This window comes from Grampus griseus (genome assembly GCF_964374135.1).
Source record: "Grampus griseus genome assembly, chromosome: 16".
NCBI lineage: Eukaryota > Metazoa > Chordata > Mammalia > Artiodactyla > Delphinidae > Grampus > Grampus griseus.
The window spans coordinates 45,485,929-45,503,328 of NC_139010.1; the positions used below are offsets into that span (position 1 = coordinate 45,485,929).

The 17,400-nt window shown below is 32.9% G+C and overlaps 1 protein-coding gene across 7 annotated transcripts in view; it reads left to right on the plus strand.

The window, feature by feature from the left end:
- PCDH15 (protocadherin related 15) overlaps positions 1-17,400 on the plus strand; it is a gene marked incomplete at both ends in the record, with an annotated part of 696,762 nt that overhangs the window by 411,800 nt on the left and 267,562 nt on the right. For all 7 annotated transcript variants that reach the window (XM_082673500.1, XM_082673497.1, XM_082673498.1 and 4 more), the window contains 2 exons: positions 6,765-6,958; positions 14,819-14,951. In XM_082673500.1, the coding sequence (XP_082529626.1) occupies positions 6,765-6,958; positions 14,819-14,951 (327 nt within the window). The remainder of the gene's footprint in view (positions 1-6,764; positions 6,959-14,818; positions 14,952-17,400) is intronic.

Genomic DNA, 17,400 nt, shown 5'->3' on the forward strand with positions numbered 1-17,400 from the left:
TAGTAGAGTCACTTGGAGAGATTTTATTTAATAAAACAAAGAAGCTCTAATATGTAGCTAATTTTGAGAAAAACTGCCTTAAACCTTAACAATATTTTTGTACCCTCTGAAAAATGGAATCTTAATTTATTAAGATAGAGTCCCTCATGGAGTGGCGTCCTTTGATTGTCACCCGCACCTCTTCCCATATTTCTTGTTTTTCAGTTCTTACTTTCTTTTTTCATGTTTCTTACTCCTCTTCACTGCTTTAAAGTCCACCCCTTCCCCTCACCTTCACTTGTGCTCACTAGTTATTCCATTCTTTCAATTTTATTTTACTACAATAATCTCTTCCTCTCTATTGATTCTTTCCCTTTGGCCTATAAGCATTTTTAAATCCTCCTATGCCGTGGTCTAAACACTCTTCCCAGATAAGATTTCATGCTACTATCTAACTCTGATATTCCAACTCTGATGTATTTAAGCATTTGGATTGCTAAATCTAGATAGTTTATTATTTTATTCTGTATTTATGCATAATTAATACATAGTTATAAATCTGGCCTTCGCTCACATCATACTACTAAAATCATATAAAATCATAATTCTAATGAGTCAAACACAGAAGTAAATATTTCTCCATACTTAATCTATGTAAAACTCTCAAATTTACCCTTTTATGGAAAACCTCCCTGGTTCTCATCCTAGCTGTCTGGTGGCTGAGGGACTTCTTGCTGGCTTCTTGTTCAATTCCCAATCTTTCAATATTAACATTTTCCAAAAATCAATATATAAATTTCCTCTCTTTCATCTATTCCCAAGTTTTCAATCATCACTTTTATGTGTACTCATGTCACCCAAAGTTAAATGTCCTGTGATGACCTGAGCATCAAGCTGTTGGACATGGCAAGGTGGATATTTGACAGGCAGCTAAAACAGGACATACTCTAAGGTAAATTGACTAATACGTTATCTTTCTTCTGATACAGAAACACAGACACAGACACACCCACAGACACCCACAGACACACCCACACCCACCCACACACACACACACACACACACACACACACACACACACAGAGACTCAAACATACATAACCTGTCTTCTTTGGAGGAAATTATATTTTGAAGAGCCCAATTGATCTTGGATTACCCTGGCTTCAGGCCAGCAACTATAGTCATGTTTCTTTTCTCCCTCCTTCACCTGCATACATCCCAGTGATTGTCCGATTGTCCGGTTTCTGAAAATGCTGTTTCAAAATGTACCTGTCTGTCATCATTTCCTTTTCCATGCCCATGCACTGCCATAAGTTAGGCTGCTACAGTTGACTCTGACAACTGTATTTTTGCAGGTTCCCCACCTCACTGCTACAAATGATTATTCTGAAACACAGACACAAGTCAAAATAGGTCCTTATCCTACTGAAGGAAGAGTCTAATCTCCACACCATGTAGTCAAGGACAGCTATGTAATACTTCAAGTATTTTTGTTTCATCTCATGCTACATCTCTCCATGTAACCAACTTTGAGATTATATAGAGGGTTTGTTCAGCATAGAATATCCTTCCTGTTCTTTGCCTATTGATATCTCTCTCAGGTTTTAAAATTTAATCCAAATTGTACCTTTTTTCATTCTTTTACACACAGTTCAAATACTATTTTTTAAATAAAGTCTTTATTTTCATAGCAAGTCAGAATTCATTGTTCTTTCCATCATACTCCCACATATCTAGGTGGCAGTTCTATCTCCCATACATTTTACTGTGCCTTGCATTAAAGTTAGCTTTTACATCTCTGCCTAACCTACTGAACCATAAATTCCTTTTAGTGATCTCTAACCACCAGTGGTCAGCACAATGATTTCCACATAGTAGGGATTCACCAAATATCCATTGAATTTATTCCCTCAATTAATTTGCTCTCAATTAGTTTAGAAAGAGTCTCATTCTAGAAATGCGTTCTATTTGGCTTAAGAATTCTCTCTGCCACACACAAAGTGTTATCTCCCATAGCCCTTTCCAAAAGAGTCTCTAACTTTTTAGCCTCAGCCAGGCTATCCCTTTACTGCTCTTAATATGGAAAAAAACATTACATTGAAAACGTTCCTGATTACTAATGCTGTGTCACAAGTCATTGAATATTAGAGCTAGAAATTACTATGAAAATATTCCTTGTTCACAGACTGATTTTATAAAGAATTTGAGCTAGTACATTGATAAAAAATTGGTCCAAATTCACAAAGTTTGTAAGTGGCAAAGTTGATGTTAAATCCAATTTAAAGATAATAGTATCTGTTACCAACATTTTAAATCAAGTATACTCCAATAAAAATTTTTTAAAAATACAAAAACCATTTTTTAAATAAGGATAATAGTATCTGGAACCAGACTAACCAGTTGTGTCCCTTTCTGTCACTTTGTACCCTATGTAACCTTGCACAAATAGCTTATCCTTCTGTACTTCAGTGTTCTACTCTTTAAAATGTTGCTGCTAATAGTACCAGCTGTATTAAATTGGTTATATGAACTACTTCCATATGTGCATTGTAAATGATTAATCTTGTATAAAGTCATCCAGTTATTATTAATATCAATTCATTCTCATGAATTATATAAAGCATTTATGATAATTAATATCCTTTACTGCCTTATCTGTGTATATCTCTATGTGCCCTGTATATTATTTAGTACCCTGTGGAGGACATATAAACATTACATATAGAATTATATGTTAAAATTATTTTTATAATTTCCAATATTATAAACAAAATTAGGATAAGTCTATGTAGTATTTTAATGACTTTGACAATTTATTGTATGTCAAATAATGATATTGTTCTCTGTGGTAAGTATACGTGTGTATGTATATGTGTGTTTGTGATATCATGATTAAAGTTTGAGGGTATATTTATTTAAGGTCTTAGTGGGGTTTAGTATTTTAAGCAAATACCAGATAAAGATTTGTTGAGCAAACCTTTCAAAATTGTAAATATACTCTTACATTTGTACATAATTTTGTCTTATATTAAAACAATTTAACTTTACTAAAGATCATACAGTTTCTTACCTAAACCCATTTGCATTAGAATCAAAACTTACAACCAAAATAATGACTCTTAAAATATATAGTTTACTCACTCGTGTTGCAGACTTTAATTATATTGAAGTTTTATTATATTAAATATATTTTGTTGAAATGGCTGATATTCATTAAATTCTGAATACAAGTCCCTTATCAGCTATATGATTTGCAAATATTTTCTATTTTTGTGTATCATGCTGTTAGTGTCACATCTAAGAAACTTTTGCCAACAAGAGTTCACGAAGATTTTCTCCTATATCACCTACTATGAGTTTTATAGTTTTAGCTTTTACATTTTACATTTAGATGATCCATTTTTAATTAATATTGCATATGCTATGAGATAAAGGTCTCTGTTCATTAAAAAAAATCTTTTGCATATAAATATCTCAGCAGGTTTTATTCAAAAAACTATCTTTTCCCCATAAATTACCTTGGTATTTTGTTGTAAGTCAGTTAGCTATAAATGTAAGAGGTTACTTCTGGACTTCTGTTAATCTGTATGTCTAGCTAATGTCGAAACTACATCTTGATTGCTGTGGGTAGATAGTGTGTTTTCAAATTGATAGTGTAATTCCTTCTTCATTGTTTTTCTTTTCTAAAATGGTGGCTATTCTAGGTCCCTTGTATTTCCATATAATTTGAGGATTAACTTGACAATTTCCACCAAAAAGCCTGATAGAATTTTGATAGGGGTTACACTGAATCTATAAATCAAATAAATTTAAAGAATTTCCATCTTAAAATATTGAGTCTTTATATCAATGAACATGGACTGTCTTTCCACATATTAAATTTCTCTCAATAATGTTGTAGATTTTTATTTTGAATGTGCTAGTTTTAATTCATGTTGATTCCTGTAAGCATTTGACTGTCTCCAGTATTTCTCCCAGAATGTTTTCAAGAAATGGATGTCATTTGGCTGATGTCTGCTTAGTGACTCCAGGCTGCTTAATTTATTGGACAGAGGTATTATTTTATTTTAAAGATAACATGATTAGTGGGGAAGTTTATACAGCTAAATATTATATATTTTATTTTTCATACATGTTTGAAGTGCAAATCTGTGGATATTCCATTTGTAGGACCAAGTCAACATGCCCATCCTAACACTGTATGCTACAAGAACTCTTCTGATGATGGAAGTTTGATTAAAATGCACTGGAAGATGAAAAAAAATTAAAGCATTTTTATTTACGGGGCAGATTTTCCCATTAAATTAGGAACGGGCTTTATATACCTATAATCTCATAGACCACTGATCACAAGATCATTGAGTTGTTATTGAATTAAATCGCCACCATAGTTTAGTTTCAGGGTTTTTCACAAGATGTTACCATTTTCAGGGTATTCTGAGTCAGTGTCTCAGCTCTTTTCTAATCTTGGACCACCAATAATTCCTTTAAAATATTTTTGTTTACATGTATAGGAACTCAATTAAATGGATTCTTGACCCACTCTTTTATTACTTAGTGTTGAAAGTCTGAAAATTTGTATAAAGCTATTTGAGTAACAAACATAGAATTCATTATTTGGCTTATTTGTTAAACTTCCTACTTGCTAATGATTTATTTGGCACTAGTTGTATTCCCTGAATATATTATCTTATCTGTGGTTGGCTGACTCTGCAGTTTTGGGGTTGTTTCTATCACCTGTGCTTTGCAGTACTGTTTGGTATTTACAGCACCTCCCAGACAGGTGCCTTTTTCAATTTAATTATCATCCAGCTTTCTCCTTTCCAATATCATTTATGAAAATGTTAAATAAGACCAACCGTAATACCTATATCCCTTAAGCACATTTCTCAACACTTCTTCTTAACTTGATGCATTGCCATTTATCACTAAATTCCTTTAGCCGATTTCAGTCCCAGGAAGAATGTTAATATTGAATCCAGTTTGAGCTAAATTTTAATCAGGATTTCCTGAGACATTGTGTTAAGTGATTTACTATAATCAAAATTGATTTCTCCTCTGCTACCCCTGTCCTCTAATTTTCTAATTTTATCCACACACAAAAGAGAATGAGTCTGGCTTGAATAGTTCTCCATAAATATATATCATTCATTCTGACTTTCTGCAAATTGTTTCCTTCTCCTTTGCCTTTAGGACTATGTCTGTCATCCTCACGTAAGTCCCAAAATCGTTTCATGAAATGCCTTTCCTTCTGGCAGCCACATCTGTTCACCCCCAAATACCCAGTCTCAGACTTAGCTGAATTTATTCCTCTCTTTCAAATTTCCTTTTTTTCTCTCAGTTATTTTTGTTGCTGGTATTTCTATGCACATTATCATTCTAGATGCAGTGTATAATAAAAATAGAAATAGGCTATGCACAGTATATCCCCTTAAGCACGATGAGGTGCGTAAAGTACTTTGTTTACATTTCATTAGGATAGTTAACATGATCCTTTGAATGGGCCATTAATTAACACAGCATATCTGAAATTGAATTTAAGTTTCAAGGTAAATGTGTACACTTGCATTTTATCTAAGAAAGTGCACCAAAATGTCCCATAGCTGCCCAAAGAAGTCTGTGGATGACAAAGAACTGCTACTTTATAGAAGTGAAACTCATGGATAAGAAATACGTAATGTCAATAAATAAGAAATTTTTTTTCTGCAGCTTTATTTATTACAACCCTGTGTGTTTTATTAACAGGAAATTTTTGCCTTCCTCTTATGTGTAAACTGAGGCCAGCTTTCTTTTCTTTATCTGTCAAAGGATGAAAACAGAAAATTCTGTGACTCTTTGTAAAATGCGTATTATAAGATTCCCCAGTAGAATCTTTTTTTTTTGGGCCCCCTTAAGTAAATTTATATTTATCAGGAAGTCCATGGGGCTTATTTAACATATTAAATCATAATGACCTTAATTTGGCTTTATGAAATTAATAATGGTTATTCTCTTTTCATATATAATGACCCAAAATAGTCTTTAACTATTGCATATCATTTGCAATGATTATGAATATGTGCAACTTAGCCTTACAGATGCTCATGTGGTATTATGTCAGGGACTGTAAATTGAATCCCTTTTCTCAAAAAAAATATTTCTTGGGCTTGATATTCGTATTTTCTAATTAGATATTCTACAGTTGGAGATGCATTTGTTTGCTTTTGAAAAGGTAATACGCTAAGCCTTATCAATCCTTTATAAGTCATTGTGAATAAGATTATAAGAATTTTTGCTAAACCCATGTGTAAGTAAAAAGAATTACAGAACAAGAGAATCCCTGGGAGATGGGAAGGAAAACATTAAGACTGGAAAAAATTAGAGCAAAGGAAGGATGGGAATAATAAAAGCAATTCAGTTTTTCCAGGCCTCCGTCCTTATTAATATGTGTTTATGTGTCAAGAACAGGTGATAAGACAGAGAAAAAAAAATTCCTATAGGAACAGGCTTTCCTTTTTTTTTTTTTTTTTTTTTTTTTGCTTTAGGAAATTAAAATAGTCTTCAAGGTTCAAAATCTTTTATCACTCTCACAAGAACAAGAAATTCTTTCCTGATGTGATTGCTTCAGCGTTAGAACACAGTAGCCTCAATTCAAGAAAACAAGAGTGTACATGCTGAGAGAACTTTTTTTACTTTCTTTGTGTGTGTGTGCTTGAAAGCAAGCTTCTTTTGTTGGGTGAAAAAAAATGACACAATGTTGAGAAGTTGAGTCCCAAGAGGATTTATGTTGTTATTTTCAATTCCAGCTCACTGCATTCGACCCAGACGAAGGGTCAAACGGGGAGATCACATATGAAATACTGGTTGGGGCTCAGGGAGACTTCGTCATCAATAAAACAACAGGGCTTATCACCATCGCTCCGGGGGTGGAATTGATAGTTGGGCGGACTTATGCACTCACCATCCAAGCAGCGGATAATGCTCCTCCAGCAGAGAGAAGGTAATTTATATCAGAAGCAATGCAGTCTTTTCATCGCTCCAGTTTAAACCCCCAAATTAAGTTTAAGACGCGCCACAAGCATTCTTTTATCTTATAAACACCTAAATTAGATCAGAAAATCAGAGAGACTGGATTCTCAGGAACTGCATATTCTTCTTTGGTCAAATTGTGGGAAAAGTACAATAAAGTCAAGATTAAACCACAAAATAATTAACTGTGATTTCACAGATGTGAAGGTTGCAACTCTTTGTTGGGAGGGGGAGTGGGAACGGGGAAATATTAGAGGCATGTGTCCGCTTTATTAGCGAAAAGCAAGGCTGCTCATAGTGAGAGGTCACAGATAACATGTAATACGTGATGTCTCAGGGTTTTGAGGCCATCTCTCAGTGTCAGAGTAATTATTTTAAAATTTTTTATACACATATACAATTTATCTAGAAAATCTATGTATATATTTGTGTATATGTAATATAATCTCATAGATATATATGAGAGAGAGACAGTAAGAGAGAAAAAAGTAAAAAGACTTCCAGCTGTTACAACTACATTTATCTGCCCACCCCCAAGAGATATCCCTGAGATATCCCTTTTATTGATTTCTTGTTTGTTTCCAGATTTTCAGTATGCATTTTAAGAAAATATGAAGTTAATATTAATACATTGCTGAACCTTGCTGGTTTATTTTTCACCCTCACAGTGTATCTTAGGGTTCTTTCCAGATGAATACTGGATAATTCCCTTAAAACTTTTAATCACAGCTACATAATATTCCTTCATATATATGTAATACAGTTTAAGAAATCCACTGTTGATAGACTTTACGTGTCAGTCTGTCTTTAACAGACAATGAAGAAATAAGTAACATCGAACACGCATCATTTTGAATGTGTGCCAGTATATCAGTACAGTGAATTCCCGGAAGTTAGACCAAAGGGTTCATACAATTGTAAGTTTTAGAGAGAACTGCCAAATTGTATTCTATGGGGCTTATAACAATTTGCAATTCTAACTGCCTGGTCTGAGTATGGCTAATTCTAAACAGTCTCCCTAGTGTGTGTCATATCAAACTTCTGGATTTTTGCCAGCCTGATAGGTTAAAAAAATAGTATTTATTTTTTTATCCATTTGCTTATGAGTGAGTTTGAGTATATTTCCTGTGTTTTCTACTTTTATTACCTTTTCTGTGAATTCTGTGTCCACAATCTTTGCCCATCTTTCTATTGATTTGTTAAACCCAGGTTACAATATTCTGTGTTTTCTACTAGTGACTTTGTGTATTCATATTGTATGTTTAAATCTGTTGCATTTAGGATTTATCCTACTGTACAATAGGAGGTATTGATCCAGCAGTATTTTTTTTCAGGCAACTATGCCATTTTTCACATAATATATCGGTTGGTTCATCTTTTTACTCATTAATTTGAGATGTTACATTTATTATATCTTTGCTTATGTATTTGAATGTGATTCTAGACTTTCTCCACTATTCCATTACTTCACCTATTTTTTTTATGAGCTATTATCACACAATCTTAATTGTTAAGATTTTAAACTATGCTTTATAACACAGTGGTGTGAACTTAACTCATTGATTTTCTTCCTTAAAAATTTCCTGGTTCCTCTTTCTGTTAATTTTTTTGACTTTATATAAGCTACTTAAGTATGTTTTTTTACCATATTTTTATTAGCAACACATTAAATTTATAAATTAATTAATTAGGTTAAATTATACATTGTTGGTGTTGAATCTAAGAACTTTCTGTCTCTTCATTTGTCCATGTTTTCTTTTGTGTCCTTTAGTAGATTTTATTTTAAAAATATTTTCTTTATATATGTCCTATACATTTTTTTGTTGGGTTGTTTCTCATCTTTTGGTGTTATTGTAAATAGACTTCTTCTTCCTCATTCTTCTAGTTGGTTGACACATATGTAAAAGCTGTTAATCTATATTAATTTTAACCCACATTCTTATTTAATTCTCTTATGTTTTTGTAGTTTTCCAGTTCATGTTCCCACGTTATCCAAGAATATATTTTATAAGTAGTGATAGTTTGATGTCTTTCTATTTTTTTTCTTCCCTTTAATTTCATTTGCTAGTACTTGCAATAAAAATGCTTGTCTTGACTTTGATTTGAGTGGGAATACCTCCCACATTTCCCTATTATATTGGTTTATGGTTAAAAAACATATTTTATTATGTTAAGAAAACATTCTTCTATTCTTATTTTATTGACTTTTTAAAAATAAGAATGGTCATTTATTCAAGTCAAATAAATATCCTCAGTTATGAAGACAATAATGAATTTTCTTTTTGAGCCAGTGCTAGGATGATTGATCTTAATACAGTTCCTATAATAAATCTATTTTTCATTCCTGATATAAATCCAAGTAGGCCTTGGTATTTTAATCTTGAAATAAACTGCTGGATTATATTTGTTGGTATTTTATTTAGTGAAATTAGTCCATGCTTTTCTTTTTGAGAAACTTTTGTGAAGGCTTTATATAGTTGTTATGATACTTCATAAGTGAAATAAGCAAAAACCACAAAGAAACACAAAAATGAATTCATAAGTTTGATGACTATGAATTAGTTGTAAACATCTCTAAAGCCAATAAATAAATCCAAATTTGGTTCTTTGAAATATAAATAAATAAAAACATAAATAAATTTATAAACTATCAGCTAAACTAATCAAAAAAAGTAGGAGAAAGTGAAACTTTACCTAATAAATTCTGAGAGGGAAAAAACATAGAAGAAATTTAAAGAATCATTAAAAGACCACTTTGCTTTAATAGCTGTAAAAGCTTGAAAAGATGGATGAAATGGATAATTTTTCAAGAAAATATGATTTACCAAAATCAATCCCAAAGATTAAGAATTCTTAAGAGATCAATAGTATTTTCCTCTATAGAGGAAAATACTCATCTCCCACTGTTATCTGCAGACCTGCAGGTCACTGCGGAAGAGTTTAGTTCTAGTCTGCTTGGCATTCATTTCAACAGTATGTTTGTCAAAATGCTTGGTGACTTCAATGTCCAATATGTGGTAGGTATAAAGCATCTCCAAACTTGCAGTCACTTTGGCTGAAGATCCCTGGAGCCATCCTCAATGCTTATCCTTCATTCAAACTCCAAATATAATCTTGAGCAACAACTCTAAGCTCTACCCTAAAAACATACTCAGTAACCAACAAATCCCCCTACTTTCATTATTAACATAGCAGTCCAAGACACTGTTCTCTCTAGTGTTGAAAACCTCTTCTAATTAGAAGTCTCTAGTTAGACTTCTGCCTGTGTCCCCTTCAGTCTCCTCTCAACACCATGTACCTAAGTACATCTTGTCCCTGTAACTTCCCCTGAGAAATTTCTCTGACATCTTATTTAGCTTTAAGTCTGAAATTTTTGCTCCTATGGATTCCTGTATGTACTTCCAAAATAGTAAAGTAGAACCTGTAAACACTGAAATGTAAATATAGCTTTTTTAGTGTGATGTTGGTGGGAGACAAAGGAAGAAAAGATAAGGTTTTTGTCTTAAGTCTCCTAGTGAAAGCAATATAAATACCTAGAACCTTCATCTTAGAGACAATGTAGAAATATAGTTACAAATAGACACCCTGTAGAGTATGTTGACACATTGAAAAGAAAATTACCATACAGATTGTGCAATCCTCTAAGTGTCAAGGACATCACCTCAGTACCACTGTGTACTATTGTCCAAAAAATATGGACAATGATATTGTCCAAAAAATATGTCCAAAAAATATGACTTTTTAAAAATTATACCATTTCTGAAGTAAAAGCTTCTTAGGTCTATCTTCATAACCTCTTTTTATTCATATTTTATTTTGTTCTTAAAAACAAAGTGTTATGGATGAAGTTTTATTCATGATATAAATAATTAAAATTGATTGTAATATTATAACCTGATCTAAAGACTTGAAATTTGTGATTTCCTATGAGATAACATCCTTCGTTGCAAACCAAGGATGTTTTATACTCCCCACAGAAATACACATCAGATAACTAAAATGTCTTCAGTTTACCTCCCACTTTTGTTCTTGTAGGATGTGGGGAGAAAGGACAGGCAGATTTTGAATACAGAAGCCTTGCCTTTTAGTTCATCTGCTGTTGCTAATTAACTTCATAACCCTGAATCTGTCACTTAATCTTTCTGATTTTATAATCCTCTTTTGTAAAATGGGAGTTAAACTAGATGGTTTCTAGGGTCTTTTAAAATCATATGATTATCTGAGAAGTTACATCACCTCTCTTGTTCTACTTTGACCTCATTACCAAATGCGAAATAAAAACTTTATGATTTTTATGTTTAGAAATAGAGAGTTATCTACATTATACTGGCTATATTATATTATATTATATAGATTATATTATTAGATTCTCAGTTTTATTATATAGATTATATTATTATAGATTCTCAGTTTTATAGATTATTAGATTCTCAGTTTTATGCATTTAAGACTATTATATAGATTATATAGATTCTCAGTTTTATGCATTTAAGACTAGCTATAAAATGTAATACAGAGTGTTCACATAGAATTTATTATAATTTATTATTTACCTCATGACTGTCCTGTTTTATTATGTGCTTGATCAATGCTGTTGAATTACTACTATTTATTACAGCATTAATGATATCATTTTATTGTTAATACTCTTGGCATTTCATTTTAGGAAAGCTAACTCTGACACTATGCTGACATCAGGGATAAAAAGGAGATAGCATTTTAGAAGGCAATAGCTATCACGAAGGTTAGTGCTTATTTAAACACATTGTAAGGAAGTGTCAGGATGTTAAAGATGAAAAATGCAAGACCTTGAGTTATGATCTTCCCCAAATAACTCTAAGATCCAGGAGTGTGTGTTTGTGGGGGTGGGGGACATGATTAGCAATTCTAGCATTTGAATTACTGTGGAAAGGAGCAAAGGAAGCAAAGGAGTAAGGGCAGATGAAGGAGACGGTCATGTTGGACCATAGTTGTTCACTGTCTTCTGCCTTGGGGATAGTCTTTTTGTTTTGCATTTAAAATTTTTCTTCTCTGTGGCAAAGACACAAGCTTCATCTGAGTTAGAGGTCCTTATTGTAGTGCTGTGGATATAAACAGTTTAGCCTTCTAAAATGGGAAAAATATTCAAAGGGGGAAAAATAAGGAAATATACAAAGTACAATAAGTTTAGTACAAATTATAGTTTTAAGAGCAGAAAGAGACCCATATTCTGGTAAAGATTTTATAAAGTACTCCACATCAGTAAGCTGAAGTTCTAAATATCAAAAGCAGGAACGCTCTAACTTTTTGAAAAGAAACTTTGAATTTGGGGTACAGGTGTGTTCTATGTCAAAAAGAAAATGTTAATCAGTGAGGGAATCTCTTGCCTCCAAGCTTATTAAGGAGAGTTTTAGGTCGGTTTGTAGAGGAATCCCCTGGGCTCCTAACTTAAAAAGCAGGTGAGTCTACATGCTGTATTTCCCATGAACTTCTGGGACAATGGTCTTCTGAATCAAGTGTGTGTGAGAAAAACCTTGTATATCCATGGAAAATGTAGATTTGTGGTCCCACATCAAAAGATTCTGATCCAATATGTTCGAACCCTAACACTACCACACTCCACTCTGGGGAGGCAAGAGGGGATACTGTGCCTGTAGGTTTTTAGCCAAGAAAAGTGAAAAGATGTGATTAAAATGTCTAAAATATTTTAAGGGATGTTAATAAGGTAAATATAAGCTTATTTAGTTCATTCCACAGAATAGAATAAGAAGCCTTATTTTGAACAGTTAACAATAATAACTGATAAATGTGTTTTTCTTTGTGTGTATATACTTATATATACATACACACATGTGCACACACACATACACACCATACGTATAATCTTATTTAATCCTTATGCTAATCTTAATGTTATTATTCTTAATTATCAGATGGAAATAGTGAAACTGAAAGAAGTCAGTTGCCTATGATCACATGTGATAGCATAAAAATTCTAACCCAGGAATGTGTGGTTATGAATCCAGTGCTCAATGTCACTCAGCTAGGGTTATTACCAATGTGGTATAGGGTAAACGTTATAAGACTTATGCATAGAGAATGTGCTGGCAGCAAAAAGGAAGAGATTTATAAAATATTTAAATCACTTGATAAATAACAGACACTAAAAAAAGTCAGGATTACGAAGGGTAATATCAGCAATAGTGTATATCTTGGGATGGCTGTTGGAACCAGATCACCACCTGTGAGGATAATAGGCCCACCTCATATTGACAATTAATGTATTCCTACAATATGAGAGTGGGACTCTTTGCACACTAAATTTATAACTTGCTGATATTTTTCTTTTTCATCTAGCCATTATAGTACCTATAAGCTAAACTTAATACCGCTAAGTTTATAAGCAGCATTTCATCATCCATTTTAATCTACTTTAACATTTTATCCTTAAAGCACGAGTTGTAAAACAAAATTGAAAAGAAAAGCAATTATATTTTGGTTAATTTTATTGGCAAATTTTAATAATGAGATAAAACCAGAGCAAGAAAGAATGCAGATACTTTTACTGATTATGAAGTCTAAGAGATTTTAATTTAAAATGAGATTACTTTGGAACAATATTGTGATGAATTTAAGTATGAGATTTTTTTAAAGTCACTGCAGCTTTTTAGAGGTGCTTAATATTCTATAGGTATCTATTCTACTGAGAATATGTTCAGAAACAATTTGGACTTCGGCATAATATAAGGTGATATAAGGTGATAAGCTAAAAAATCGTTTTCAGTGCCTATGATCTGTATTTCTCTTAAGGGCTTTTCAAAGTAAACTATTATAGAATAATCTCAGAAAAATGTTTTTGGTGACCATGTCTTTTAATTGATGCACTTAATGCAAAGAGCTTTGGGCTACTTTAAGAAAATTCTAGCCCCCAAATAGAAATTGTAAGAAATGTGTTTTGAATAAAAAGGCATGATTTTGTTAAAATAAGTTTAAAGCATACAACTCAGGCAGTGGTGGTATGTTCTTCAAGATAGAAGACTAACTTTGTAAATTCGCAGGTCTCATTTGATATATTTTTGCCAGTGTTTCTTCTGTACCAACCTTGAACATCTTCAGCTTTTGCTGTGTAAAGAAATTTCAGAGTTTAGACATATCAAAAAAGGTGATTATGTCAATGCTAATGTTTTTGTCCTTATAATAATAGAATATATTTTTATCCCTCAAAAACAATGCCCATCAATCTAAGGCTTCAATTAAATCTAGTTTCTATTAAACTCTTTAAAGAAGACTTAAAAACAGATTTGGTTTTGTTTGCAACTATTTTCACAATGATTACTTTATGATCCTGACTCTTGATATGCATTTCATTAAGCCATTGATGTCAGCAACAAAATTAATAAAACACAGCCCATATTTTGTTTTTTGTGTTATTTTGATCAATACTCTCTCTGCTGGTTTAATAGGAATAGAGCCCCAAGACCAACTCTTATTACTAGATATTTATAGAATTTTTTTTGCTATTAGAGAAGCATTACAAAATAAAGTCAGAAGTCAAGTTAATTTATTAGCTTTATTTGTACAGCTGTTCCTTTTTAATTCACACTATTAATCTAAGTAGGAAAAACATGTACCTGAGGCATTTTTTTTCCTTTTACTAAGATAATTTCATAAAAACATCATCTTTTGGTGGTAGCTTTATTTTTCCATCCTTTCATTTTGAATTATTTTATTATTTCCTATAAAAATTCAGAATTTCCTCTCCTGTAAACCCAATAACAGAATATCAAATTCAGTCTGTCATTAAATGTGATGTAGATTTTTACCCCTCTTGTTTGCTTCTCTTTCTCTGCAGGCACTCCATCTGCACTGTGTACATTGAAGTGCTTCCTCCAAATAATCAAAGCCCTCCTCGCTTCCCACAGCTGATGTATAGCCTTGAAATGAGTGAGGCCATGAGGGTCGGCGCTGTTTTATTAAATCTACAGGTATGCTCCTTATATATGTATAAAATACTAGCGACAAAAAAAAAAAATTCTAGCGACAACCTTGAAGGCTAATGGGTTTATATCTGTGCATGGTGGAGGAGAAAACCTCACATGTCTGATTACACTCTAGTGAATGAAAATTCCATCTGGAAAGGAAAGCAGGGATAATATGGATGGTGGGTTTTCACAGCTAATCTATTCTATTGATTGCCACTGTTGAAGAGCTAACGCTAGCTGGCAGGGATTAGCTGCAATCGTTACAAGAGATAATGAAGGGATTGGAAACATGCACTTGAATATTTTGTACTTTGCATCCAAAGAGTCTGCAGCTGACTATTATTTTCTGTCTTGGATTCCTTTGCCCCAGCAGGATTTATTTTTGCTGCAGTGTTCTGTATAGAAAATGACTTTAGATTCACCGGCTGATGGTAGGCATTCTATTGCTGAGGCAGACAATTTTATTCTGTGCCCATGGGCGAATCTTGTAGTTGCTGTGCCTCAGTTTATTTGTTTCTATGAATGGGATAGCTTTAGGTGATATTTCCATTTGCAGCTCCAGATTCATGGGCATATGAGTTACTTGCAGAATCGTAGCTTGATTTTCTCAATTTATACGTTTCTAACTAAAGCACATTTGGCCAGAAAATGCTGCATTTTCAACTGAATCTACAGCTTCAAGTTAGGCTACATATGGTGTTGATAATAACTGTCACTTACCATAAAAATCATGAGGACCAGAACATGACGTATTATTTTACCTATGGATGTTCAGAGGACGGAGGATTTATCATCTCCTGGTGTTATATGGAAATGACAGGAGGTGTTGACATGAGAATTCAGGAAGCTGGCCTTGAAGGTTAAGAGAGATTTTAAATGTGATGATTTAAGAAAATCCCAGCATCGATCTTTACCATCAAATGAGGCAACACGAGGCATCTTGCTCAATGTCATCTGAATACAGACACCCTCTCACTCAAACCCTGATGATATAAAAATGAAGATTCCATAGAATGTTTGTACTAGAAAGAATGTAAAAAATAATGAAACATATCAACCTCATTATCTAGATGTGGAAAGTGAACCTTACAGAAATTAAATGAGGCCTAACTCAGCTGATTGAATTATCATTATTTCCAAAACAAGGTTCATTCCATTATATCCCACTCATTATCTGAGGCTGCCAAAAATTTGGTTGACATTACCAGATACTTCTCTTTGCCTCTGCTCTCGTATTTATTTTGTTGCTTTTTTCCAGGCAACTAGAGAGAATTTGCTTTTGTTGTTCATTTACTATTAAAAGATGGGAAACAAAATTATACGAAAGTAGACATATTAGTAATAAGGAAATTTGGGGGATTTTAATGGTCAAAATAGAAGAAAAAAAAACGTATAGTTTCTTTAGGAGGAAGAAAACATTTAGTTAAGTCATGAAAATGATAAAAAATATGGAAAACCAAATATGAAGACAAGTACCTTTATAGAATAATGAAAATCCTTCTTTACATATATGGGGATTTATTTTGTTTAAACAAGAAGAAAAGAAAAATAAATCTTAGATTTGTAAGTTCAGGCCAAGAAATTGTACATGTTTTACGTTTAAATATTTCTTAAAAATGTGCCTTTGTATAATTTAACTTTCTATGAGTAAGATATATTTTTACCTGTAAGCTGGCTCAGGTTGTTTCAATAAATCCCAGAAATATCTAGGTACCATATTATAGGAGAATAATTCTACCTGTGGGTTAAAGATGAAAAGGAGTTGGCCTTTTTCATATCTCAAATATCTCTAGTACAAAATCTGAGAAAATACTTGAAATGACATTTCTATTCACCCTTTGTGCTTCTGGTAGAAGCAAAATAAAGGGTGCCAATTACAAAGTGGCAGTCTCTATTAGAAAGAACTAGGGTGACACCATCAAGGCATTTTTCACAGGCCACCAACCATACACTTTTGCTCGTGATCAACTGAGACTGAATTTAAACTAGTGACCTAAAAGTTGAAAAGCTTCCATCAAATTACTCTTCCAAAGACTTGTAATAACAGAATGCATTAGAGGTACTTCTGGCTACATCCTCTCTTTTTCACACACGGCACTACCCACTGCTGACTCATAGCTCAATTTAGAAAGACAAGATTTGTGGGGAAATATATTTTCGAAGATAACAGCGGACTGACTTCAAAATAATCTGTTTTGACTGAGATCAAAGTGGTTTCTTTTCAGAGAATAATCCTTGTTCACCCCCCACTTCCTTTCCCTTTGTAGGTATTTTCCTTTCATTCTATCTAAAAGTTGTTTGGGAGGCTGTGATTTTCCTCAGCCTGTTAAGGCTGTTTTGCCTGGCTGCTGTATTGATGGCATTTAGTGGAGGAAAATGTTACCCAGAACTCTTAATTTTCGAACTTATGCTGATCAGGGTTAGTATTAGGTGGGGTTTTTCCTTCCAGATT